Source organism: Lontra canadensis, unplaced genomic scaffold (genome assembly GCF_010015895.1).
Source record: "Lontra canadensis isolate GAN:19392208 unplaced genomic scaffold, GSC_riverotter_1.0 scaffold31, whole genome shotgun sequence".
NCBI lineage: Eukaryota > Metazoa > Chordata > Mammalia > Carnivora > Mustelidae > Lontra > Lontra canadensis.
In genome coordinates, this window is record NW_022631025.1 from 20,256 (window position 1) to 30,469 (window position 10,214).

At 54.6% G+C, this 10,214-nt stretch overlaps 1 protein-coding gene across 1 annotated transcript in view; it reads left to right on the plus strand.

Moving 5' to 3' along the window:
* The window catches only part of SPTLC1 (serine palmitoyltransferase long chain base subunit 1), a 38,938-nt gene that overhangs the window by 17,702 nt on the left and 11,022 nt on the right, over positions 1-10,214 (plus strand). Inside the window, exons 6-10 of the mRNA XM_032866708.1 lie at positions 2,798-2,930; positions 8,090-8,219; positions 8,802-8,949; positions 9,483-9,489; positions 9,571-9,766. Coding sequence (XP_032722599.1) covers positions 2,798-2,930; positions 8,090-8,219; positions 8,802-8,949; positions 9,483-9,489; positions 9,571-9,766 — 614 coding nt within the window. The remainder of the gene's footprint in view (positions 1-2,797; positions 2,931-8,089; positions 8,220-8,801; positions 8,950-9,482; positions 9,490-9,570; positions 9,767-10,214) is intronic.

Genomic DNA, 10,214 nt, shown 5'->3' on the forward strand with positions numbered 1-10,214 from the left:
GGTTAGGGAGCAGGTGCAAGAAAGGGCCGCGAGTGCTGGGAGGGACACAGAGCTTTCTGGGCACCTCCATCCACGGCCTCTGCCCTGCAGCGTGTCTTCCTGGCGGTGACCCCGAGGGTGCGGTGCTCTGCCCGCACTCCGTGCAGATCCGCGGAGCAGCCGGCAGAAGGATTCGTCCGCATGGAGGACCGACATCAGGAGCAGGAGAGCGCGGCCTGGCGCCTTCCCTGCTGGCTGCCTACCCCTCCCTTGGCTGAGACTTTAGTCATTGCTCCGAGTAGCTGTCACACGTCAGAAGTCAGGCAGCGCTGCGCACCCGCCTGTCCCAAAACCTGCTCTGCGAGGCTGCCGTCAGCTAAAGCCCCGTGTCTCCAGGTGCGAGGAGGAAGAGGCCAGTCTTTGTTAGACTTTTGGGAAAGGCAAGAATCGGTAAGTTGTTGACTTACTGTAGATTCTTCTTAACCACTTTGGGCAGTGATGGAAGAGCGGTTACGAGTGTGTGCGACGGTGGGAATGTTTCCAACGTGCAGTTTTCGTCCACTGCGTAGCTAATGCTAAATCCCTGAAATTAAGCCAAGTTGTTTGACTTTCTCATCGCTCGTCCGTGAAAAAAGCAGTTGTGTAAAGCGGAGTCTACAGAATGATTTAAAGTCTTCTTTGTCTTTAGCAAAAACAGTTCTTGTCCGTAGCAGGTGTTTTGTTTTTGAAATGGAGATACTGGATGAGAGCAGTTCTGGGGCATGTCTGCTCACTGAACCACGGAGATTTGGGGTAGATAGTCCTGATTCAGAGGCCCCATTGTCACATGCAGAGGGGGACTTGCCTCATTCTGGTCAGAAGTGGGGGTGGCGGGGGCTCGCCTGCAGGCGCTCTGCAGAGAGCGTGCTGAGGAGCAGGAGGAGCTCCTCGCTCGGTGGGGGAGGCCCGGTTCTCTAGCGTGTGGCCGCTTCCCTCGTTCTCGTCCGATTTTCCCCGAAACCTTTCACTGGCAACGCGTGGCAGAGGGCTGGCCATCAGGGTCAGTGTCACGTCCTCTGTGTTGGGAGATGTCACAGGTCTGATGCTCAAGACCTAAGCACATGTGTGACGCCATTTGGATCACATGGGACAGTCATCAACTTCGTTACCGTAAAGTCCCACACTTAGCTGATGTCCCTGTCATCCGTGCAGTGACCGTGACCTCTCGGGAATGGACGTCAAACGGCTCTTCATGTGCTTTTCGTAATAGGCTGTGTTGGTGTCCATCTTAGCTGCCAGCGGGAAGAGGCGTGTTTGGTCTTTCATGTGCGCATGTCTTGGAGGAACTGTGAAATGAGCTGTTTATCCCATTCCAGTCAGGGCTGACAAAAGAATGGACTTTTAAAAATACGTTTTAAAAAGTGTTTAGGTGAGGGAAGTCCAGTAGTGTTCTCCGTGCATTTGTTAATCAGACGTGCAGTGGCTGTCAGGTAAGGCCGGGGAGTCTGGTAAGCGCAGGGTCAGGGAGGGGCACTGGGTTCGTGCCACCTGACAGAGGGGCACGGCTGAGAGGCACGGAGCAGCTGGCGCAGGAAAACTCCAGAACTCCAAGCCCGTAGGAAGAGACGAGGGGCCGGGTCACGCCTGCGGCCTGCCTGCCTGAAGCAGCGCGGTCCCTCTACTCTCGGACACGTGCCCCGTGATTCCTGACCGGAGACGAGCACACTTGCTCGTGAACAGAGGGCTCGGGTGGGAACTCGCCGCAGAGTGGCCGACAGCAGGCAGGTGCCCTGAGCCAAACCCAGCTCGATGGCAAGAGACCCGCAGTGCGGAGCGTGAAAGCTGAGCAGCCAAACCCAGCAAGTACACTAGAGCTCGCCTCGGGCGTCCGCTTCCTGACCCTAGGCGGGGAGCGCGGCACAGCTCTGACTGCTGTGCGGGTGTGGGTCCTGCTATGGTGAAAGGAGCTAGAGGAAGTTTTAAAAGTCCTCTTCTCTCTGGGTGATGCCTCGTTTTAGGACCACTTCAAAGTTTTCAGGTTCAGAGCCGGTCCGTGCACTGTTTTTTCTAGCCACCGCCGGGGCATGAGCCTGCCTGCCGGGGCGTGTAGCCCGGCGCCGGAGCCTGGGAAGGTGAGCGGCCGTGAGCCGCCGCGATGGGCCGTCCCGGGTTAGCGGGCGCCCTCCGTTCCCGCTGTTACCCCCGCGTGCTTCTCAAGCAGCTCTTGTAAACGACGGCATTTCCCTTTGTGCCGCGCATCTCGAGTCCGCGTACACTCACGCGGAGAGTCGGGCGGAGAGCGAGCGCCGCGGAGCCGGAGCCGGAGCAGGTGCGCGCCGCGTGCTGGCGCCGCTCTCCGGGGAGGGAGCGCCGTCGTCTGCAGGGCGCGCGGGCTCGTCTACTCGTCTTGTCTTTTCCTTTTAAAATCGGTTTCCAGTTGTCTCAATGTCTGCTGTGGTACGTTCTGCTAATGGGAAAAGGCTTTAATACCGTGTCGCACGTTAGTAAAGCCTCCATGTGGTTGGTTGAGGGAGTTAGAGCAGGTGAAGTCGCTGGGCCTTGTGTGGCCGAGCTAGCGTGGCGGAGAAGCAAGCACCAGGGTCGGCGCGGCCCCACTGGTACCTCGTAGGGGCGGCGGAGTCGCTGATGCCGCTCACAGGCTTGGGGAATCGTTTGGCCGAGAGTCATCTCAGCAGATCCCAGATGATGTACAACTCAGAGACGGTTCCATGTGGCCATAAAGTGACAGTATTTCTAACTAAAGTGCTCGGTTGTTTTCTTTATTCTGTACTTAAAGAGAAAGAATGAGATGTTTCACCCACTGAACGTCTTATTGTAGATGTGCACTTGGATCTGGAGGACCGCCTGGCAAAGTTCATGAAGACGGAAGAAGCCATCATCTACTCCTACGGGTTTGCCACCATCGCCAGTGCGATCCCCGCTTACTCCAAGAGAGGCGACATCGTGTTTGTGTGAGTAGCTTCACCTGTGCAGCCCGTCAGCGCCTCTGGAGCGGACGGTGATCCCCCCGGGGAATGCCTTTGTTAGAGGCTCTCTGCCCTAGGTAACACCGACTTTCTGCTTAAAGAGGAATCTCCACGACGGCATTGGTGCGGCACTGAGGAGACCGTCACTAGAAGGATGGCGAGAGCATTTTTCTCTTAATTGATTGGTTTTATTTATTGATGTCGGGAAGCCAAACGTACTCCCTCTGTAGCTCTGTGGCAGCGCAGTGTCCTTGAGGGTCCGCGGTCGCCGCCCACGCAGTCGCTCAGCGGAGCCCTCCGTTGCCCAACGCCCCGCCCCGCCCCGAGTCCCGCTCTCTGCTGACCTTGCTCCGCGGCTTGCCAGGGTCAGAGAAGCCACGAGCAAGTCCGCGCTCGAGCACATGCGCCCTGGCTGGGGGGCGTCTCCGCTTGTGTGGAGAGGGAGAGCGGACAGCAGTGGGCTGGGCTGGCCCGGCTGGGCCGCCAGCTGCCCCCACCGCGGGCACCACCCTCTAGCCCAAGCCTCCGCTGTCCTTTCAGTGGATCATTAGGGGACTTTGAATTTTAGGTCTCAGGTTTACCTTTGTTTCCTCTTTTCCTTCTTAACAGCACAGCCAGAATAATCTTTGTTAAAATGCTCATCGGATGACATCAGGCTTAAGAGCTCCCCTCGCTCCTGAAACGAAGACCCAAGTCCTTACTATGGTCTTCTGAGCTCCAGACCACTTTTCCAGACTCATTTTGTCCTTTTCCTTCAGGTGCTCGGGCTGTAGCCTCATTGGCCCCATACGCTAGTTTCCTCTCGCTTTGGGGCCTTTGAACACACCAGTTCCTATGCCTAGAATCGTCTCCCCGCCCTCCTTGATGCCGGCTCAGGCCGCCCACCCCGCACGGTGGTGTCTCTGCAGGGCCACCCTCCCTCACCTTGCGGACGAAGCCAAGACGCTGCCGCATGCGGGGAGAGTCTCACAGCCAGAGGGCTTTGGTGTCCTTGGGAACCCCTGGTCACACGGGTGCTCACGCTTCCTATCGCAGTGCGGCTGTGCCATTTTGCATTCCCATAAGTAGTATGACGTGATACAGTTTCTCGACATCCTCAGAAGCATTTGGTATTGTCATTTTTTTTTTAATTTTAGCCATTCTGATCAGCGTATAGAGAGATTTTATTGTGATTTTAGTTTATATTTCCCATGGCTAATGATGTTTGCGTTTTTTGGATTTCGGTCTTGTCATCAGGAGGCGAGTCCATAAAATCCCCTGGGATTCCTGCTGGTGTTTTCTGGAGAAATCGTATAAAATTAATGTCAACTCCTCAAATGTTTGGTAGATTTCTGCAGTAAAGCCAACCGGCCTGGGGATTTATGTTTTGGAAGAATTTTAATTCTGAATTCGATTTTCTTAGTACTTAAAAGGCTGGTCAGATTGTCAGACGCGTCATATTGATGAGTTAAGTGGTTTGTGTTTTTCAAGGAATTTGCTCTTCTCAGTTGTCAGACTTACGTTGTGTTCTTTGTAATATTTCCTTTTTCTTCTGAGTGTGATGACGCGTTTCATTCCCGTCCGGTGCTCTGGCTCCTCTCTTTCCCGTCACTTCTGCTCGTTGTTCAGTTTTATTTACCTTCACGAGGAACCACCTGTTTGCTTCAGTTGTTGTTCTCCGTTGTGTTTCTGTTTCAATTCTGTCACTTTCTGCCTGTGTTTCCTGCCTTTGCTCTTCTTTGCTTCTTTCTGCCCTTTTTCTAGATTCTTTAGTTGGGAATTTTGATTGTTCATTTGAGACTTTTCCTTTTTTCTAATGTGTTAGTGCTGTGCGCTACTTGCGTGCTCCTCTGGCCTTGTCCCACACACCTTGGTTTGTTTATTTTCACTGAGTTTGGTATATTTTATTTTCCTTTAGACTCTCCTTGACCCACAAGTTACTTAGAAGTGTGTTTAATTTCCGAGTGTTGGAGATTTTAAACTTGTTGCAGTTTGCGTCGTGGCTCCCGATGTGGTGTGAGAATGTGTTCCCTGGTCACTGAAGACGAGTGTTTGGCCACTGCTCGGTGATGTGTTGCATCAGCGACACTTAGATCGTCTCAGTTCACGGTGGTGTTGAGGTCTGGTCTGGCCTCGCCGGTTCTCCGTCTGGTAGTTCTGCAGTTACGGAGGTTGTGATGCGTCTGTGTTCCTTCTCTTACCTCAGTTTTTGCTTCTCAGCCTTTTGTAGCTCTGTCGTTTGGTGCATATTTTCTTGGCTAATTGATCCTGGTTATCACTGTATAATGTTCTTCTGTCTCTGGCAATTTTCTCTGTCCCAGAGTCTCCGTCATCAGGTAACCGCGCAGGTATTCTGCTTCCTCCTGATGAACGTCTCTGCATGCTGAGTTTTCTGTGCGTATCACACAGACAGCCACTACCACGTTACTGTGTACCTTGTGGTCTATTTTCTCACGGGCAGGATATCGTTGGGACATGTTTGATCCATTCTGCCAGTCTTTGTCTTTAAATTGTGTATTTTGGCCATTTACATTTAAAGTAATTACTGGACATGTGAGGGCACTTTATTTTTTGTTTTGTATCTGTTATCTCTTTTTTGTTTTTCTGTTTTCTATTTCCTGCCTTTCTGGGGGTTCAGTGAACTTGTCTTGGGATTCTAGTTTGACTTATCCATGGTGTTTTTGAGTGTTTCTCATTGCACAGTCCTGTTTGTTTTTAGTCCTTGCTTTCAATATGACATTATGTATGCACGTAACACACCATCTGCTGGTCTCGTCGTTTTACCATTTCAGGTAGAGAAACCTTTACCTTCCTTACACTTCTGTATTCTCCTTGTTTATATTTGTTTTCAGTACTTCCTGCACATACGTTGAAAGCCACGTCAGACAGTGTTCTAATTTTTATTTAAATCATCCATAATAATTTAGAAAACTTGGGAAGGTAAGAAAAGCCTAGTGTGTTTGTTCATAATTTTACTTACTCTGTTCTTTCTTCCTCTCTGATAATCTAAGATTCTTTAATTTTTTTACTTATTTTTTTCTATGTGGAGAGCTTCCTTTAGCCATTCCTTTCCCCTGGTCTGCTGGGGTCATCTTCTCTTCGTTTGCCTTCGTTTCCCCTGTTCCCTAAAGGATCTTTCTGCTTGTTGCAGAATCCTTGTTTGAGAGTTCTCTTCCTCCAAGCATTTGGAACATAAATGTACATATAAAAACCCCACATTTCCTGACCTCCCTGGTTTCTGATTGGTCTCTCAAATTATTTTTCTCTTCTCTGTAAGGTGTCATTTTAGGGCTGCTTTCAAGATTTCTTCATCATCATTCGTTCTCAGAAGCTTTACTATAATTTTGGCGTTTATTTGTTTGGGTTTATATGAATTTCGCCCAGCTTCTTACCCAATTGGAGGCACCTTCCATCCTTATTTCTTTGAGTACTTTTCAGCCCCGCTACCTCTCCGTCCTCTAGCCCTCCGCTGCGGCCAGTGTGGCAGCTTTCGTTGTAGCTCCGCAGGTCTCTGAGGCTCTGTTCTTCCGTTCTCGCGTGTTTTTCTCTGGTTTCCGTTGCGTAGCTTCTGTTCTGTCCGCCGCTTCTCCCGTTCTGCTCTCCGTCCTGCCCGGCCTGCTGCTGAGCCCGTCCCTGTACTTTTCCTTTTTCTCTTCTTTTTTTTTTTTTTCTTCTGGCCGTGGTGTTTTTCAGTTCTAGCTTCCCCATGGGATTCTTTGTCTCCTGTTTCTATCCTGGGGCTTTCTGGTTTTCCCTTGTTCCAAGCGCGTTCATAAGTGCCCACGGAAGTATTTTTATCATGACTGCTCTAAAATGACTCTCAGATAATCCGGACATCTGTCAACTCAACATTGGTATTTGTTGATTATTTTCTTTCATTCTGTTTGATATCTTTTGATTCGTGGTATGACAAGTGATACTCGAAATCGGGACATTTTCCTATTCTGCTATCAGAGTTTATGCTTTACTTAAACCTTGGGGTTTAGTGGGCTTCCTCTGTCACTCTTCCATTAGGGGCGGGGGGCATTCACTACTGCCCTGTGACTGCCAGGTGGAGGTACAAGGCCAGGGTCCCCCTTCCGCCTCCACTGACACCGGGTGGGGGTGTTTCGATCTCCGTCGGTGTTAGTGAGAGTCCCGCTCTCCCCTGAGCCTGCTCTGGCACAGCCCAAGCCAGGAAGGGGAGGCTTTCCCTCCCTGCGGGGCAGCGGCGGCGGGGGCTCTCCACGCGGTCTTCACGGACGCCGCCGGGAGGGCTTTGTTACCGGCTCGTGGGGTCCAGCCCCGGCTCCCTTCTCTGAGGCCACCGGGGCGGCTGTCGGCACGCCTCCCAGCTCTGCAGCGGTCCGAATCTGGGCCCCTCAGCCCTCGCTGGTGTGGGGGGATGACCCCGGGTTTTCTGTGGTTTGGCTGCAGTCGAGTCATTTCTGCTTGCCGGGCCGCCCCTTTCCCGCCCCTTGGGCCGCAGAGGGCAGGTTCTGTGAGCTTGTGCGCCCGCGCCCCTGGGCACTTGGAGCGGGTCAGCTTCCTCAGCTCCAAGTCAGCGACGCCCACAAGACGGCGTGTCAGAGGTCGCCAGCCGGCCTGTCATTTTTCTGCACTTCTGAGTTCTCTTACGTCTGCTCCATATGCAGTGTCCGGGATTTGGGCTTGTACTTAGAAAAGCAGGGAAAATGGGACTGTTCCGTGCTCGCGGCAGAAGCCTTGCACATACTTTAATGCACCTTAATGCCCGGGACATCCTCCCTCCCTGACTCGGCTTAGAAGATCTCACTGGAGTTTCAGCCGCCACAGCCAGAGTCCCCAGTCGGTATCACTTCTCACGGCAGAATAAGGGCAGAGTCTGCGCCCGTCCAACCCGAGACGCCACGGAGGGTGAGGTCACCGGCGTCGTGTGTGTCTCAGAAGGAAGAAACTGCTGTGGGTGGACAGATGCGCGCGCTGCCTTCTGAGGGGCGAACCGAGGCAGGGTGAGCTCCGTAGGGGGTGAGCGCGTCGCTGCGTGAGGAGGACGCACGCTGAGGCGCGCGGGCGTGTGCGCCGTCTCGTGTTCCTGCGGACTGTGCTGGCAAGCGCGGGTGAGCAGCCCCGGATCGCGAGCGCTCCTTTCCCGAGAGTGTTGACAAGCCCTTGTACAACCCCAGCCTGTGGTCTCTTCCTTGCAGAGACAGAGCTGCCTGCTTTGCCATTCAGAAAGGGTTGCAGGCCTCCCGGAGTGACATCAAGTTGTTTCAGCACAACGACATGGCCGACCTGGAGCGCCTGCTGCAGGAACAGGAGACGGAGGACCAAAAGGTACGATTCTTTTGACCAAAGTTACACCGTTCTGTGCTTGCAACCCGCCGAATCACGTCGGAAGTGGCAGCTTGTCATGAAAACTCGCCCGCGGACCACTTGTGGGTGTGAAGCGAGGGCGTTGCTGCTTATGAAACGCAGTCGCTGCTGGAGCGGCGGGTCTGCCTGTCATCGCCTGCTCGTCGCTGTAATTACTTACGGCAGCTTTGGGGGAAGGTAGCGCGGGCAGCTTCCTGGAGGAGGAGGGCAGCGTGCGCGTCGGGGAGCGGGTGTTCCGCCCAGTCTGCGGAGGTGACGCGGGATCGCGCCAGCGTGTGCGCGCGTGTGCGCGCGTGTGCGCGCGTGTGCGCGCGCGTGTGCCGTCACCTCACGGACTGGGTGAAGTGGGAAACGAGAAAAGACAGCACCGTTGTCTCAAAGTAACGGTATAAAACCTTGAACTTGAAACTCGCCCAGACTGTTGGTTTCCTTACTCCGATGACTCGATTCTGTCGGGTGCAGTGCTACGGGGCGTCTAACAGATTCTGCGTGTGCAGTTACTGAGATTTAAAATGCTTTTTTTGTTTGTTTTTCCTTTTAAAGAATCCTCGCAAGGCTCGGGTCACCCGACGTTTCATCGTCGTGGAAGGGCTGTATATGAACACGGGGACTCTCTGCCCTCTCCCGGAGCTGGTAAGCCAGCGCGCTCGCCGAGCGCGGCAGTGCTCGGGGGCGGTTCGTGGGCCTGCACGTCTGTCGGGCGCCTGCGCTGTTGCACCCGGGGAGCGCATGGGTCTCTAAGCAATAATCAAGACTCAGCTTTTTAAAACCCACTGTATTGTGGAACTGACTTACAGGTGTACGCTTTTTTGTTTAAAGGCTTTTATTTACTTTATTTGAGAACAAAAGAAAGCGCAAGCCGTGGGGAGGGGCGGGGGGGTGAAGCAGGGAGCCCAAGGTGGGGCTCGGTCCAAGGACCCCGAGATCATGACCTGAGGTGAAGCAGATGCTTAACCAACCGAGCCCCCCGGCGCCCCAAACGCTCCTTCTGCGGGTTTTAGCACGACTGGAGATCCCGCCCTCACTGAGGCGATCCTCACACGAGATACGATGAGCCGTTTTAGAGTGCGGTTGGCGTTCGGCGCAGGCGCCGTGGCCCGCGGCCGTCCGCCGGCCCGTGTTCTCCCGGCAGCCCCGCCGCTAAGCAGCCGCTCCCCATCCGCCTGCCCGTAGCCCCCGGCAAGCACCCGTCCGCTTTCTGTCTCTGGATTCCCCCGTTGGCAGATCTCCGGTAAGCGGCATGTTCCGTCCGTGACCTTTTGTGTCCGGCTGCCTCCGCGTCCCGTGTTTTCGCCGCTCCTCCGCCGCGCAGCGCGCACGGTCCCGCGTCCCTCGTAGCGCGGGTCGCAGTCCGTGGCGGGGACGCGCCGCGCGGCTGCTGCGCGGACAGACTGGACCGCCGCGCTCCGGCTGCTGCAGGCGCCCGCGAGCTCGCGAACGCGCCCTTGCTTGAATCCCCGTTTTCAGTCTCTCGTGCGTGCTCGGCCGCACCGTTGCCGGATCACGTGGTGAGTCTCTGCTTCACTGGCTGGGCACCTGCCGGCGGTTTTCCGCAGCGGCCGCCCCGTCTTACCCCCTGCCCCGCCCGCAGCGCGGGAGGGCGCCGGCTTCCCCGCAGCCTCACCGGCGCTCGGAGGTTTCCGGTTTCTGCCGCGCCGGTGGGTGTGAAGCTCGGGGCTGTGATTGCCCGTCCCGGAAGACCGACCATGTCGAGCCTCTTCTCTGGTGTGCGGCTCCTGCTGTGTCTTTGGGGAAGAGACTTCAGAAGTCTTTCCCCATGTTCAAACTGGGCTGTTTGTCTTTTGATCGTGACGTCACAAGTCTTCCCATGCCCTGGACACTAGACCCTTACCAGGCACGCGCCTCGCAGTGTTGCCCCACAGTTCTGGAGGTCGTCTCGTCGTCTCTTGGGTTCGTGTCCTTTGATGCGCTGAAGTCTGTGATTTGATGAAGGCC